Below are 17418 nucleotides of genomic sequence, written 5' to 3' on the forward strand. Positions count from 1 at the left end.
GTCACTGGACACAGCATTACAAGAAACGTCTTGGATGTTCATTTTATAGATATGACATAGTGTATGCCCCTCATCTGTGTAGAAATAAGCATTTTATACTTTGACACGACACATAGGTCATGTTCCTTCTTTTTACTTCTTTGTGAGATATTGTTTCCTTCCATTCATCACCTTTTACAGTTATTTTGTCTTACAGTAAGTTATTTCAAGGTTGTGCAGATAATGCATGTCCCGCTGTCAAGTAAAAATCATGAACAGCATTTAAAGAAGTTTTAATAGATAGTGTAATTGTAAAATGTATTGAGTGGAAATTCGTGATGGTACATTTTAAATATGTGACAATGGATGTATCTCTTCTTTCTCTCAAATGTTCGGTGTAAATTCATTTGTAGAGTCTTGCCATTGTTCTCATTCTGTTTTAGTATGTTTCTATGTAACTTGACTGATAAGTTGATACTGCTATCTTTAATGTTTTATGCATACAGGCCTGAAGATGACGCAATGAAGCGTTGTAACTGCTAGCGACAAAATAAAATAAAACATAAGGACGGCTGTAGGTGTTTTTATTTTTTGTCACGATGGCAAGAAAATGGTTTTCTCGTTTTAAGGAGGATCGTTTTAATATTAGTGACTCTCTACGTTCAGCAAAGCCTTCAGGGTTGATGAAGACCGCTTAAACCATTAATCAACAACGATCCACTGCAGTGTACTCTAGAGCAGGATCATCCAAGAATTGCGCCCGGCGGGAGCGCCCGTGCCCCGCGGGCGCAAGACAGTGTAGTTCAGCGCCCCGTCCGCGACCGTATGTCGCTAGTGACGCCATAGGAGCGAGAGAGAGAGAGACAGAGCTCCAGAGCGAGTGAGACCGCACAGCACTGCTCTGCGCTGGACTGTCCCGCGGTCAGATCTAACGTAAACAAAATATTCTATTTTAGAATTAATTTTATGTAAGGGATATAGAGTCTCATTCTTACTGTTAGTAGTTACAAGTAAGTATTTTTTGTTATACTTCGTGCTACAATTTTTAGAAATCGGATCCTTAGTTTGCTGTTTTGTACTGTACATGTCAGGATGTGGCTGAGGTGGAAGTCGGGTCTGAAAAAGAACAAGTGTTAATTTTTCAACTCCGGTCGGCAAACTGCCTCCCGTTTGTTGAGAAAACATTTACTGATGACCTAGCCGGGGTACATTATGTGAGTTTAGCGGCCCTAAGGCGCAAACAGATTGAGCCAGGGCTCGAAAAGTGCACGGAGGCAACCGGCCAATGCGTCTGATCTCGTCGGGGGCCTGTCAGAAAAAAAGGGCGATCCACACGCCTCGTTCGCGGAGCTCGGCGCGGTGGACGCTCACACGTGATCTCCTGGACCTTTCTGATTGGCTGCTGTAGGAGCTCTGCCTAGGCAAGTGACGCTTCCCTAAGCGTCACCCCGTCAGCAGAAAGGTTGTTTGTTCGTCGAGCACGTGAACAAACCGTGGGATAGCGGCACATACTGGAAAAATCTGATGTGTCGCTAACCCAGGGCCCGTGCACGGCTTTGTGAAGATCCATTGCCATCCATAGCTCACGCATTTAGGAAAAATTTCCATTTTCTTTTATTGAAAATAAAGGATTCCCGTACTCAATCTGTCAGCACCTGTACAGTACGTAATGATTCTAACCGACCAAGTTTGAAAACTTATTAAAATAGGATTAAGGTTATAAAGCTCTTTAATTCTTACAGTCAACATTGTTAAAGAAGACAATTAACATTTTACACGTTTTTCTTTTTCGAGGAAACGATTTTGTCTAGGCTTGGTACAATATTCCGTGAGACTGCTAACCCCAAAGAATTGGTCAGACTTTTATCGCCAAGGAATGAAAGGTTCTTAGTTTTAGCAAGTTTTAAAAGAGAGAAAAAGCGCTCACAAATATACGTGGAACCAAACATTGAGACAACTTTGGCCGCGTGCTTTTGCAAAAGAGGATATTTCTCTCGTGGAAGACAGCTGTAAAAGTCATCCAAAGTTTTACACATAAGTAAGCGGTCCTTCAGGCGGATATGGCACTGTAGGTCAATCAGCTCTAGTTGAAGCACTTGTGAGACGTCCTCTGCCCGAAGGGAAAACGGGCAAACAATTATATCTATCCGCTGGCGTTCGGGCGCTCCGCACGGACAGCTAAGCGGCACGGCTCGGCCACTGCAGCAACATAACGAATTCGCCCGGGGCGCTGGCCGCGGGCGATCGCGGGCGCTAGCGCCCCAGGGGCCTGGTCTAGAGCAGGCAATGTGGTGAAATGTGCTCATTCCACCATCGTGCGATATTTGCACGCAATGAGGAAGGTCCAAAAATCGGGTGTATGTGTACCGCATGCTCTAAGTCAAAATAAAAATAAAATTAACGAGTGGTCACCGGTGCATCTCTGCTTGCTCCTCATCAGTGGACTCATTAACAACACCGACCATTCCTATCGTTACTGGTGACGACAAACGGTGTCTTCGTGCTAATATTTCTTTCTTTCTTTCGCTGACGCCATAGTCCCGCAGCGATCACAGGGTCGCCGTGGTTACAATGGATTTGGCAACGTTAGTTGTAGGGATGGGCGGATGCCCATCCCGCCGGCACCCCGTACCCCCAGGACGGAATCAGTGTACCCCAACTGTCTGCGTCTAGTGTAAATCGTGAAATAGTCCGGACGTGTTTCAAATGTCTGCGACGCATGTAACTGAGGCGGAACTTGGGGACCAGCCCGGTATTCACCTAGTGGGATGTGGAAAACCGCCTAAAAACCACATCCAGGCTGACCGGCACACCGGCCCTCTTTAATCCGCGGGGCGGATTCGATCCGGGGCCGGCGCGCCTACCTGTGTCCAGGAAGCAGCGCGTGAGCGCTCTCGTCTACCCCAGCGGGTGGTGTCTTTATGCTAATATAAGGGGAAGTAATTAATGGTTGAATCCAAACAATGAAACAAATCTCCGTACAAACACCTGCGCGCATCCACAGAGGAAAACGCTGTGCATCTGCTGAAACAGCGACAGTGGGGGGTACTACGAATTGCTTCCCCAGAGTGCAACAATCACTGCTGACATTTGTTGTCTACAACTGAGACGTCTTGTAGACGCAATGCAAGAACAACGACCAGGAAGACTGCGTGAAGTGACGCTACTCCACGATAACGCCGTCCGCATTCTGCTAGACTAACAATAAACTCTATACAGGAAACGGGTTGCGAAATCATTCCGTACCCACTTCCTTCACTTGATTTTGTGTCCTCAGATTATCATCTTTTCTGCTCTCTATCCAACAACCTTCAAGGAACTTCCTCTCCGGATAAAAATGCGCTCCGAACATGGCTCGACGAGTTCTTCGCCTGAAAACCATGTGATTTCTGCAGACGCGGAATCGAAATATTACCGCAGCGCTGGAATCTGATTTAAATAGTGAAGCAGAATATATTGTTAATGACTAAGGTCTCTGTTGTGTATATCTGTTGTTTTTGTTAGACTTATGGAAAAATGTTACGAACTTCTGCACCAACCCGAACTATCGAATGGCTAATGACAGGAGGATAAGTGCTCCGGTCTTCCTCATACATCGGTATATAAGATGAACGGAAGTACTTTACCGTCAGTCTTTAGATCTCGATCCGAAGACAGTTTAGTGGTTCACAGCCAAAATATTAGCAGACGGCAAAGTTTGATTATAGTTGAATTCCTATAATTTTATAGATCATTGTCTCCACTGTTAGTCATAATTCGCACAGTTAGGTGGGTTTATAAGAAGATTAACTACCTGTTGACAGCGTCATCGATTTATGTTACCAGCCCTATTCCCAGTGGGCCCCAGCTTGGTCCACTTGATATTCTGCGAGTTTGCAGGCTCTATCTACCCCATAGTCGAGTCGCTGTAAGACGATCCCTGACAGTTGCAGTGGGCTGGCGCAGCAGCTCCGTGCCCGATTTTGTAAACGTCTCTATAGCAGCACCTCATTGTTGCCGGAGTTCTGTAGACGACTAATGTTGTCGCCTGTAACCATTTACAACTTCGTATTTGAAAGCTGGCAACAGCGTTACCAGGTGTCAGGGATCAACTTACGCCTACTCACCTACAGACTGTAAGCAGATACATTTGAGTCTGTGCTGCACGGTAGTGTTTTCAGTGGCTGCGCCTGTTACTGGCGAGTGAGGTGAGTGGTGGCGCGTGTGTTGCAGACGCGGTGACGCGGTCCGCGGCGTTCTTCCTGGCGGCGGCGGCGCTTCTGCTGCTGGCCGAGGTGTGCGTCCTCGCGGGGCATTGCGCACGCCACCGCCGCCTCTGCACCTTCGTCTCGGGCGTCATCTGCATCGTCGCTGGTACGGACTTCACGTTTGCAGTTAATTAGTCCCTCACGCACAGTCTCACTATTTCCTACACTGGAGCACTCCGAACGTCATCTAAAGTCGCGTTTAGAATGTGATAGAAAACATGTTTCTGAATGTTATCCACTGCTGACAGTGTTTCTTCCATGAATGCATTACTTTAGTAAACTAAAAAACAAAACGCCTTCAGCCACAAATCGTGATTTTATTTCAATGCACTATCGATGCATTTCGAACCCTGGCTATCTTGATGTGCTTGACAAGTCTAAATCATTTTTCAAATCTGGGTTCATACTTGTCTGTTTCCAGTAGTAGTCATATGTTCATACTGTCCTTTAAAACCTTGTAACCACTTCTGGAAACAGACGAGTTGAAAAATGAGGTACACTTGTTAGGCACCTGAAGAGGGCTCGAAGCGTATCGTGCATCATAAACTAAAGCTTCATCTGTTCCCAATGCCGAGCCTGACAAAATCTCCAAACATGTTTGCAACTATGTTTCTTGTTGTTCGCACCCCCGTCCACAAAAGCAGCAAACATTTCTCTACGTGTGCTCGTATAGTTTGCAGTATTGAAGCTGTAATTGTGTATTCTCATTGCGTGCAAAGCTGTCGCAAAGGCTTAGTCATCTTATTTTACTATAAAAATACAGCGCACAGCCACTTTTTAATGCGATTTATTTATTCCAATATGCATTTCGGGTTTGCACCTATCTTCAGCTGTCAAATTACACGTATCTTCAGTTTCTACAGTGGTACAATATCGACAGCAGTTTGGATGCTGCAGCTGGCCTGTGCAAAAGCAACGATTCCAATCATTTACTTCAATTTCGCGAGTTTAAAGTTACGCACTATCAGTTGTTCATTTTACTTGCATTCTCCTCTCCTTGTTTTTTTCTTGGCTTTTCTTCTTTTTTGTAACACCACAAACACTTTTTGCCACGTATTTTACACAAGCGCACTGCGTTATCCGCCATGTTGTCGACTGAGAGTTTTGTTTACATAGAAGCAGTTTATCTATGGACAGAGTTATATTTTACGAAAGTTTTGAGGTTCTAGCTAAGCTACTGTTTACTAAACATTGACTTGGGTGATAGAAGTATTCTAAGTAAGATGTATATTAAGTATTTTGCTTTGGTTACTTAGGCAGTATTGAAGATAATAAACTAACATAACACATTTATATAAAGCAGTAATTCATACATTTACAATACGACAAAGATATAATTAAGGTTTTTATGTTGTATATTACTACATGCATTTGTTGGGTTTATATTAGATTATGTTATTTCTTGATTGTGCTTAGTAAGTGGTTTGATAAGTAGAGTGTGGAAGTTTTTCAGAAATATTCGGTTTGGTAACTAATTTGCCAGCTGAAGATGGGTGCAAATCTGAAATGCATACTGGCATAAATAAAACTCATTAAAAAAGTGGCTGGTCGCTGTATTTTTATAGTAAAATATCATTATCCACGGCCACGGAGCTCAACGATCCAAATAAAATGGACAAATTGTTATCGTAGTCATCTTGTTGGGCGAAAACATACGGTAGCAAACCTTGCTGGAAGGACTGCTGCGCGAGATGAATATGGAAGAAGGTGCTGCTTTTCGTAACTTCGCAAAGACATCGCCGTACGATTTTAAAATTGTAACGACTTTGATAGAACCATTTGTTTCAAAGAAAGTCACAAATTTCAGAAAAGCAATTCATTTGAATCAGAGACATGCTGTTGGTCTTTAAGTTTTTGGCAATAAGAGATTCCTTTCTAAGGCTCGCACTTTTATTTCATACTATCTGAGTACCCGGCGTTGGGCGGGTATGTATTTATTCCAATCTTCTACTTGCCCAGCTCCTCCTTCGTTCTCTCTCTGTCCATCTCATCCTTCATCTCTCTCTGTCTATCTGTTCCTTCACCTCTGTGTCCTCCTCCTTCCCTCTTCTGTCCACCACCTCCTCTTCCCCCTCCCTGTTCTTCTTCTCTTCTTTCCTTTCTCTGTCCATCTTCTCCTCTCCCCACTCTCTGTCCATCGTCTCCTTATGTTTTTCTTTGTCCATTTCCTCCTACCCCTCTCTCTGCTCGTCTCGTCCTCTAGTCTCGCTCTGCCTATCTCTGCCTCCCTCTGTCTCTATGTATTTCTTCCTGTTTCCTTTCTCTCTCCATCTCCTCCTCTCCCTTCCCTCTGTCCATCCCTCTTCCCTCTCTTTCTGCCCATCTCTTCCTCCTCCTATTCTCTTTCCATGTTGTGACGCTTAACCTAATAGGATGTCGGTACTTCTTGCTGATGTTGTATCCCCTGACCTATGCGCTATACAATGATATAATCTCGCAGGTACATTCTGTGATATAATGGCAACTGTCTGCAAAATATGTTGTGAATAGAGTTAGTAGTGACGAAGTAGTAAATTAAAACGTCACGCATGAGGCGGCAGTTTTTCGCGCATTCGGTGTTTATAGCGTCATACATCCAGGGACATTCAGTGATATATCTGAATACTGTCTGATAAATGTGTTGCGAATAGAGTTACTAGTAAAGGAGTAATAAATTAAAACGTCATGCTTCATGCGGCAGTTTCAACGCATGAACAGCGAAAATGTAGTAAGCGATAAACATTTTTTCCTTTCATCATTTTGTTGGAGATGTCAGCGAGAAAAAGTTTCATAAAGGTTTGAAATTATGTGTAAAATTTGTTCCAAGGCACTGAGTGCTCTCATTCCAAAACACTGTATGACTGAAGTATGGCTGTTCGTACGTTGTGGACTACACTGCTTCTTCACACTCAACTCCACCTCTCTGATAAGTGGGTGATTCTCACTCCCACAGCAACGATTTCCAGACAATAGGTGATATGTGTACCAATTTTTGGTTAAAACTGCTCCAGTGGTTTAGAAGGAGATGTGGAACATTCATAATACATACATACATAATATGTGTACATCCGTTTTTTGCAATATGTATGGATTTCGAAGCCCGCTGCATCTCAAAAAAGTTCATAGTTTGTGAAGCTTTGGTTGAGGGATTATACAAAGAAAATCCTACTACGTATATGACCCTGACGTATATGTTCTTTGCTTATTGAATACTTACGAGGCGTGGAAATTAAATAACGAGACTGGCGTCAGAAACCTGATCTATCGCAAACAGAGTTACAATTAACTTTCATCCCCTTCAACATGTATACTTCCCATATCTACACATCATCTTCAACAGTTCTGCTACTGTTGCTTTTAGCTCTTCAACAGTCGGAAAATGTGTTTCCTTCAATACATTTTTCACTTTTGGAAACAGATAAAAGTCACAAGGAGCCAGATCTGACGAATACGGAGAATGTTCAAGCACATGAATGCGGTTCTCTGCTACAAACTGTTTCACAGATACGGCAGTGCAGACTAGCACGTTGTCTTGAAGCAGAATCCATGCGTAGTTCTTCCATAAATCCGATCTTATCTTCTTTACTCTTTCCCTCAACTTGACTTCTTTGTGGTATTTCTGATTAATAGTTTGATCCTCAGGCAGCCATTCACTCATGGTACCACATCTGACATAAAAAAAAAGATCAGCATTAACTTCAATTCTGAGTCGCTCATCTGTGCTTCATTTTCATTGTTGGCGATGTGGGACTCTTCCAGAACATCGAGTGACGCCTTGTTTCCCAGTCGTGCTGGAAGATCCAGTTTTCATCGTAAGTGACGACAGGTGTGAGCAAATCTGGTTCTTCGTTGACTCATTCCATGACATCGGAGCAGATGTTCTTCCGATAGCGTTTTTGTTCCTGAGAGATTTTTCCGAGCCAGATTTGCACAAACATTTGTCATGTTCAGTTCATCATACAAAAGTTTTTCTTACTGTCTATTTATTTGTGTTCACCGTGTCTACGACTATCCAACTGCTCTCAAGTCGGTCGTTCCGTTAAGTTTCATTAATTTTCTCAATGTTTGTTCACTTCTTGAATTCACATATCAACCGAGACGTTCATCATCTTCAATCCCTTCTCGTTCAAAAACTAGCTAACGTGACATACCATTACAACCAAACACTGAGTTTAACGCATAAAAAATTCCGTTGGTGACTTTTATCTTAATTTCACAAGGAATTTTAGGCTACTACGCTGCTCAGTTTTTAAGCCCACCATTATCGCAGCATTACTACCAAATAACGTCCTATCCAGCAAGGCTCAAAAGCAAACTAAAGCAGACGAAGACGAAATCGAAGGTGGCTACTCTTGAAGGTTCGTCATCTAAATTCCAATAACAAACTACCCTCACACGGCTGCGCGATAGAAGTTAGGCAGTCTCGTCATTTCACTGCCAGACTTTGTGTAATATGTTGGTACAAGCAATCAAATCCTCTCCAATATGAACCTCCTCTACAGTAATGTCACAATCGGTAATGGCGAACGTGGAAATGGATTTTGAAATTGTTGTCGGTTCCCCTTCTTTGTTCACCCTCGCTGGCAATTCCTGCGTTCTGTTATACAAAATTTAATCCAATCTCAAAGTATACCTACCTAACGCAATTCATCTGATCTTCTGTCAAAAGAAGTGTCAACTTCTCTTCTACACCACTGCTACTCGTGTTAAACACAACAGCGATTTTCTGAATGGAGTCCTGTTTCAACTTGGAAATTTTATAGTTTACACTTCACGCGTTCCATAGGTAGAGTACAATAAAACGAAATACCTGTTATCTTGACGTGAAAACAGATATTTGAAGTCATCACATTCTATTAAGGCAACACAATTACTACACGCTGCTATACGAAGTCATGAAGCATATCGTAACGTTAACAAACACTAGCGCCATGCGGTGACAGCGGAAGCAGGCTAAAGATAATGTTTCCTTTTATCCGAGTAGCTGTTTTCGTGTTTGCAACATGTTGCGAACATCGATAGTCAACACTAGTTGCAAACAATGTTGCAAACATTGTTGCAAAACGTGTTTCACACTCATTCTAAACGCGGCTTTACGCTTGTTCAGTTTAAAGGTGCTACTGCAGGGAATTTTTAAAAAATCCAAGATTTTTGTCAGATCATGTTATCACCATAACATGATCGAAATAGTCATATATGTCTTACAAGAAGGCATCAGTTGACAGGACACATCCTGAGAAATCAAGAAATAGTCTATTTGCATTGGAGGAACATGTGGGAGGGTAAAAATTTTGGAGAGAAACAGAATTTTGACTACTCTAAGCAGTTCGAGTGGATGCTGGTTGCAACCGTTATGCAGAGATGAAGAGAACAGCATCAAGTCTCATAATCCCAGCAGTCTCCTTCTAAATTGTTATGAATCCAAACCAGAGAACAGGTCGTTTTCATTCTAATTAAGTACAAACTATTCAGTCACTTATCACAATTAATGCTCAGAAACTTTATCCTGAAGAAATAAATAATTACATCATCTATATAAGTAACACGTTATATAGCAGAATTTTGGAGTTTCTTTTATCCCACGTATAGGACACGTTTCCTTCTCAGAACGTGAGTTTTGCATCCTACGAGTAACTGTTGATGTACATGACTGATGTAAGTGTTGAAGAGAGTGTAGTGTCGTATCTATGACGTAAATACTAATGAAGATGTGAGAAGCGGCTGGACCCAGTTGGTGGCACGTACTGATCTCCTCTGAAAGAGTACTAAGAATGCCGCCAAGCCCGACCGAGAGCATCCCAGACGTGCTCGATGTGGTTTAGGTCTGGAGAACAGGCAGGCCACTCAATTTGCCTGATATCTTCTGTTTCAAGGTACTCCTCCACGATGGCAGCTCGGTGGGGCCGTGCGTTATCGTCCATCAGGAGGAAAGTGGGACCCACTGCACCTCTGAAAAGGCGAACATACTGGTGCAAAATGACGTCCCGATACACCTGACCTGTTACAGTTCCTCTGTCAAAGACATGCTGCAGTGTACGTGCACCAATCATTATCCCAACCCACACCATCAAACCACGACCTCCATACAGGTCCCTTTCAAGGACATTAAGGGGTTGGTATCTGATTCCTGGTTCACGCCAGATGAAAACCCGACTATACATGGACTCGTCCGTGAACATAACCTGGGACCACTGTTCCAGTGACCATGTACTGTGTTCTTGACACCAGGCTTTACGGGCTCTCCTGTGACCAGGGGTCAGTGGAAAGCACCTTGCGGGTCTCCGGGCGAATAAACCATGTATGTTCAGTTGTCTGTAGACTGTGTGTCTGGAGACAACTTCCACTGGCTGCAGTAAGGTCACGAGCAAGGCTACCTGCAGTACTCCGTGGCCGTTTGCGGGCACTGGTGGTGAGATATCGGCCTTCTTGTGGTGTTGTACACTGTGGACGTCCCGTACTGTAGCGCCTGGACACGTTTCCTGTCTGTTGTGCGCCCTAAAACACTAATCATCATCATCATCACGTTTCCTGTCTACTAGAATCGTTGCCATAATCTTGAGATCACACTTTGTGGTACACGGAGGGCCCGTGCTACGACCTGCTGTGTTTGACCAGCCTCCAGTCACCCTAGTATTCTACCCCTCGTAACGTCATCAATATGTGTTCTTTGAGCCATTTTCAACACACAGTCACCATTAGTACGACTTAAAACGTCTGCATACTTACTCGCTGCATCGCACTCTGACCTGCACCAATACACCTCTGCGTGTGTGGACTGCTGCCAGCGCCACCGTGCGACGACCGCACGTCAAATGCACCGCATGGTCATATACTGAGGTGGTTTAAACACGCAAACCGCCCACCCGAGCGTTGTTTCACCATGTATCGGCATATCCTTAATTTATGAGCCTGAGTGTTTATCAGTTACATTGCTCCAAGTGGTGAGTGTGCTTTTTAACTGGGTGTCTATACAGGGTGCGGCGCCTAAATCCGTATAAATTTCAATTTGAATTTCTCGCCACATTGTAGTTCCACTGGAGGTTGCGAATGGTGTTCTTGAAAACCATAGCTATTTCGTTAACAGTCAGAATCTCAAAATAGCCGAGATGTTACGGACAAGTGCGAAGTACAACCGAAGAGCCGCGATTATCGAAAGTCTTCGAGCTGGGCGTTCGGTCACTGAAATAGTTAGATCCTTTGAAGTACCCGAGATCAACTGTCTGCGATATCATGGCCAAGTATAATGCTTCGGAAAAGTCTGGAGGAGGTTCCACTAACCTGTCGAGGAGACTTCATTCGAGGAAAAGCAGGTAAAAAATTGCGGCACTCATCCAAAAGGCTCGGGCGCTGATTTCGGACGACCCGGGGCAGTCACTGAGAAATTGTAGTCAGTATTGAATGTCAGCAAGCAAAAAATGCGTCAGATGCCAAAGGAGGACCTCATACTAGCCCATTAGTCCAAATTGGCCCTCGGATAACGTTGACGTGTTCTGGTCAAAGGAGTTCTGGTCCCTGAATAACCGGGATTTGAACCTCTCGACTACTATCTTAGGAGCGTAGTCGAAAAACTTACCAATAAGACGAAGGACCGTAATGTCGTACCTCTGTGCACCGCTACCCGAAGCAGGATTCACGAATACGGACAGCGCTGTTTTAAAGAGTGCTTGCGATCGTTGCAGGACAAGATTCGAGGCGGTCATTACGGGTGAAGAGGTTACATCGAGTAGTGTTACTCTTAAATGATACTGCTACTTATGTGAAAAATGATTTTCATCTTCATGTGTATTTTGTTTCAATAAATTTGCTTTAAAAAGTTTTATTTCTCTAGGTTTAAGCGCCGCACCCTATATTTTGTGCGGTGAGCTTACAATCTTCAGTGATTATATAAAGGCGCAGACATCTATTACTCACCTGAACAGCAAGACGTGTTAGAGGCAGGTGGTAAATTTGGTAACCGGTGACGAGCGTCGGCTTCCCGTGCCCGCAGGTCTGCTGATGCTGATCGGGCTGGTGATGTACATCTCGATCTTCAAGGCGGAGATCGGCAGCAAGCTGCGGCCGCGGTCGCAGCTGCAGCCGCCGCTGTTCACGTACCGCTACGGCTTCAGCTTCCTGCTGGTGGTGTCGGGCTTCATGGCGTCTGAGACGGCGGGCACGTGCGCCGTCTTCCTCTACATCTTCTGGCACCAGCTGGAGTGGGGCCGCAAGCGCCACGACCTGCACCGGAAGCTGTCCGCCTCCTCGGCGCTGCTGTCGCCGCCACCGCCCGCCTGCCGCAGACACCACTTGCCTCCGCCGCCCCCGGTGAGTACTCTGGGACTTCAGTGCAACTATCAGGCTAAACGAGATGTACGACGGCGATCAATCGTGGTGCTCAACCCTAAATGTCGTGACGCTACTTTGTCCCAAGTTTTCACTGCAACTCATTCACCTCAATCTTCCTCCATTCTCAGGTAGTCTTCGAACCATACCGGCGATCCTCTTCAGCCAATCGAATCAGATTTTTCCTGTTCTCCACCTTTGTTTAGGCAGATCCTCGACGAAAGCTAATTGCAAAACACGAGTATAGACAGATGGGAAAAAAGAATACCCTGGTCTTATTCCGACGCTGTGATTAAATTGACCAAAAAAATTAGAAAAAAGCCGCTGAGATTCTGAGTCCGTGACCATTTACCATCAACTATGCAAGCGGGAAGAGTCTAACAAGGGGAGGCAGCCAATTGTGAAATTCAGATTCGATTCATACTGCGCATAATAGGAGCTCATGGCCAGAGGTGTAATGTGGCAAAGCACCAAGATGCACTTCTCAGCCGTTGTCGAGAAAATCGACAGTTAAAAGAAACCGTTTCGGTGAAATACTCTCTACGATTAATGATTTTTCTACAGCGTCGTGGCGCAGCGGTAAGCGCTCGGGTTCGTAATCCGAAGGTCGCCGGATCGAATCTGGCGCAATGCAACATTTTTTTTTTTTTAGTGTTTGTTTTTTGTAATTCAAATGTGTATATACACACACACACAAACACACAGATATATATATATATATATATATATATATATATATATATATATATATATATATATATATATAATTCCCGGCAATCAGTTTCAACAATTATGCATATAATAAATAGTTGAAAGTCGTTTGTCGTGGAAAAACTGGCGACTTCGAACATCATTATGTTTTCCGCAAACAAAGTTGTATTTCACAAATGTTATTAATTTTCTTCACAATGTTAACCACGTACAGTTAACGGAAGACGTAGAAACGATATTCCGAAACGAATACGTATAGCGTAAGTCAAACGTTCGAATTGGAATAGAGACCCCACGAACACAAATTTGCTGTGGCAGGTATGAAATATAAACTCCGTTATTCGCTCGTTACACTTGAAGGACAGATGTTGAATGGGCCGAAACGAGCTGCCGCATAACAGCGTAGTAACCTGCTAACTTCGAAAGAAGGTAGATGCGGTCCCTAGCGCAACTTATAACATCGTTAAAAATCAGTGCGGACGTGGGAGCTTTGGTACAGCCTGTTAAACAAACGGAAAAATGGAAGCGGTACAATTGGAGAGCGATCCGCCTTCACCAACAAGCATAAGCAATTCATGTATATGAATTACAAAAAACTAATAATAAAAAATATTGCGAGACGCGAGATTCGATCCGGCGACCTTCGGATTAGAAACCTGAGCGCTTACCGCTGCGCCACGACGCTGTAGAAAATCATTAATCGTAGAGAGTATTTCACCGCAACGGTTTCTTTTAACTGTCGATTTTCTCGACCACGGCTGAGAAGTGCATCTTGGTGCTTTGCCACATTACACCTCTGGCCATGAGCTTTTATTATGCGCAGTATGAATCGAATCTGAATTTCACAATTGGCGGCCTCCCCTTGTAAGTAAAATCCAGGAAAGATGCCGGGATGATAATAACAGGTCGAGTACTATGGTTGCAGCGTGAGATGTCCACAGTCAGAGGCGCTAGAGACTCGGTGGGACAGTGAGCTGTGCACATACGCAACACGAATAGGGAAGAGCTATGGACAATCATCACCTCTCCACTTATTACGTCAGTAGTTCAGATTGTAGCTTCGGCGTTAGCTAGGACGCTTGCAAGCTGCTGTATCTTTTGCCGCGCGGGATTAGCCGAGCGGTTTGATTCAATATATAAAATCAAGCCAACGGCCATACCATGTTGAACACACCGGTTCTCGTCCGATCACCGAAGTTAAGCAACATCGGGCCCGGTTAGTGCTTAGATGGGTGACTGCCTGGGAACACCGGGTGCTGTTGGCTCCATCTCATGCCGGCACGGTAGCGCAGCGTGTTCGGTCAGAGGGTTAGCAGCCCTCTGTAATAAAAAAAAAAACTTAGTTAATCGATCAACAACGAACATAAACGGATGCCTTACGACGTCCGCCCCGAGCCGATGCAACGAACAAAAACGAACAAAATGAGATTAAAAAAAAGAAAAGAAAAAAAAGCGGTCTGGGGCGCTGTAGTCATGGACTGTGCGGCTGGTCCCGGCGGGGGTTCGAGTCTTCCCTCGGGCATCGGTGTGTGTCTGTCCTTAGTATAATTTAGGTTCAGTAGTGTGTAAGCTTAGGGACTGATGACCTTGGCAGTTGAGTCCCATAAGATTTCATACACATTTGATTTTTTTTTTTTTTTTTTGCTGTATCTTTTGGTGAGCGCATATACACGTGGGGTCTGCCTGCTACTCGCAGCAGTAAATTAACAGGATGGCCTTCTTCTCAGAAGAGCTGCGGAGTTAGGGCTTTCCTGACTAAGCCTCCAATCTAGTAATTTGTTTCCTTGCCCTCCCTCGTAACTACTTTTGTTTTACTGCATCAAATGAGTTCTTGTGCTTATCTCATTTGTGCTTTATCCTGTTATGATGATCACAGTATCACTATTTCACGTAACGTCACTAGCGAACTGGCCGACTGATGATAGCTGGTCGTCTCTGTGGAGGCTAAATATGCATACGATTCCACGCCAGAGTCATATTCACAAAGAAATTGTTGATTCCGTATCGCTAGCTCCAAGCATCCCTGTCTTGTAAGCAAAATGGAATATCTCAAAGAATATTGTTTCGGAAAATATGCACGAAAAACACACACTGATACAACTTACAGTCGTAATAACTGACTAAATGATAGTACACACGAATAAAGAAATTACTTATTACATGATCCTGTATTAGGTTACGATGTTGCGATAAAAGCGACCGCAGGTCACTGTCGTTGACTGCATTGCTTTTAATCATAACAGTAACAGTGGAATGTGGTGCTTGAGATGCACAAATATCTATGAGTGACAGTTTAATCAAGTGCAGTTTGTTTCTGATTTAAGAGGAACTTTCACTTTAAATGAGTTCCGTTCTTAGCTTCAGCTGTCCAAGAACCGAGCAATGTTCGGATTTTGATATTCGGCATTGCGTCCAAATATCTCCAGTCCAAAAGCTTCTATTAGCGAAACGAGGGCAACCTAAATTTGGATGGCTCGACGACAATTTAGATCCTGTTCCTCTCTAGTGCGGGTCGAGGGGCTTAATGACTATTCCATCCCACGCGATTCTGCAATGCAATTGTTCTAGCTATGCGAGTGATCGCAAGAATTCTTTGCCGTTACGTTCTCCTCTTCGTACGTGGTAGGCGTATTTTCTTTATAAACACAATAAATATATAACGTAACAGTTTCTCTGAATGTTCACTCTACAACGACAGATCCTAAGCCCGTATCTCTACATACGAGGTGGTACCGTCACGATGTTACAAAATTTTAGAGATAATGGAGAACGGTAAATATATCAGTTTGAGGGGCCGTGGTCCGGAAACGTCCAAGTCGAAAGCCATAAGCGAATGTCGTTCTGATACCGCTAACAGTGGAATACATGTATCGTCAATGTTGTTGCTACGACTGTAGAGTAGGCAACTTTCATAGGTGGTAGAATAGACAGAGAAGATAAATAAGGGCCAAAATTCGTATCTTAAGAGATATGAGCACTTGTTCATTTTCGATATTGTGAAACACATCACATTGGTTTCCATGTTTTTCGAGGAGATGGTATGCACAAAAACAAGAAAACAGTGTCCAGTAAATATAAGCTTTAAAACGCATACCTTAAGAGTTATGAGCACTTATTCATCTTCGATACTGTGAATCACACCTATTGGGTTTCCATGTTTTTCTAGGAGATGGTATGGACAAAAACAAGAAAACAGTGTCCAGTAAATATAGGCTGTAAAACGCATTCCTTAAGAGCTATGAGCACTTTTTCATCTTCGCTACAGTGAAACACATCTTTTCTACTGAAAAAATGTCCATAACTCTTAAGGTATGCATTTTAGAACTCAAATTTACTAGTCATTTCTTCTTGTCTCGCTCCATATTACTTCCTCGAAAAATACTGACACCAAAGACCTTGCAGTAGATATGTTTCACCCTAACGAAGGAGTTATAGAGCTCATGTATACAAGACTTTTTTTTGTTTTGGCCCACACTACAACTCAGAAAATTGCCTACCCTACAATTTTTGCAGCAACAGTACCGATACATGTATTTCACTGTCAGAGGTATCAGAACAACTTTAACTCATGGCTTTCAACTCGGCTATTTCCGGACCAGGGCCCCTTACCTCAAATTCATTAATTTACCCTTTTCTCTCATGACCGAAAATTTGTACCATCATCACGGAATTACCTTGTATAAGTAATTTTTCGCCCAATAAAGGAAACAGCTTAAAACTGTCGAACTAAAATTCCACCCCGTAAACCTGTCTTTCATGAACTTTTAACTTCATATTAAGCCACTATAGACGTCTCATGGACTGACTCGAAATCTCCAAGTTTTTATTAAGTATTCTACGTAACTTCAAAGCATTCCATATGGCCTTCGAAATTTGGTAGTGAAAGAGATGAATTCACTGATGTTTCATTCTCCACTTGTAATTTCGCAGAGATTAACCGTATTCAGAATTTATATGTTTTCAATATCAAACTATGTCTTGTTCGTAAGTATGTGATTTCATACGTAAAGAAAAGAAATACGCCGCGTCGGATAAGATGGAAACGAATTGCTCCATTGGAACGACGCCAGCATACATACAGCTTCAGCAGTACAACAGCACAAGCAGGCCTACACTGCTCTGTGTATCGTCTTTGCATTCTTACACACAAACATACACACACACACACACACACACACAC

The 17418-nt window shown here is 43.5% G+C and overlaps 1 protein-coding gene and 1 non-coding gene across 2 annotated transcripts in view; both read left to right on the forward strand.

Annotated features, from left to right (window-relative positions):
* Positions 1-17418, forward strand: part of LOC126456380 (uncharacterized) — a 236133-nt gene that overhangs the window by 189420 nt on the left and 29295 nt on the right. The window contains exons 3-4 of the mRNA XM_050092134.1: positions 4192-4332; positions 12193-12509. Of these exons, the coding sequence (XP_049948091.1) occupies positions 4192-4332; positions 12193-12509 (458 nt within the window). The remainder of the gene's footprint in view (positions 1-4191; positions 4333-12192; positions 12510-17418) is intronic.
* LOC126459361 (5S ribosomal RNA) lies at positions 14385-14503 on the forward strand. Its single transcript, XR_007585883.1, has one exon. It is a non-coding gene; the product is annotated as a 5S ribosomal RNA (ribosomal RNA).

This window comes from Schistocerca serialis, chromosome 2 (assembly GCF_023864345.2).
Source record: "Schistocerca serialis cubense isolate TAMUIC-IGC-003099 chromosome 2, iqSchSeri2.2, whole genome shotgun sequence".
NCBI classification, from domain to species: domain Eukaryota; kingdom Metazoa; phylum Arthropoda; class Insecta; order Orthoptera; family Acrididae; genus Schistocerca; species Schistocerca serialis.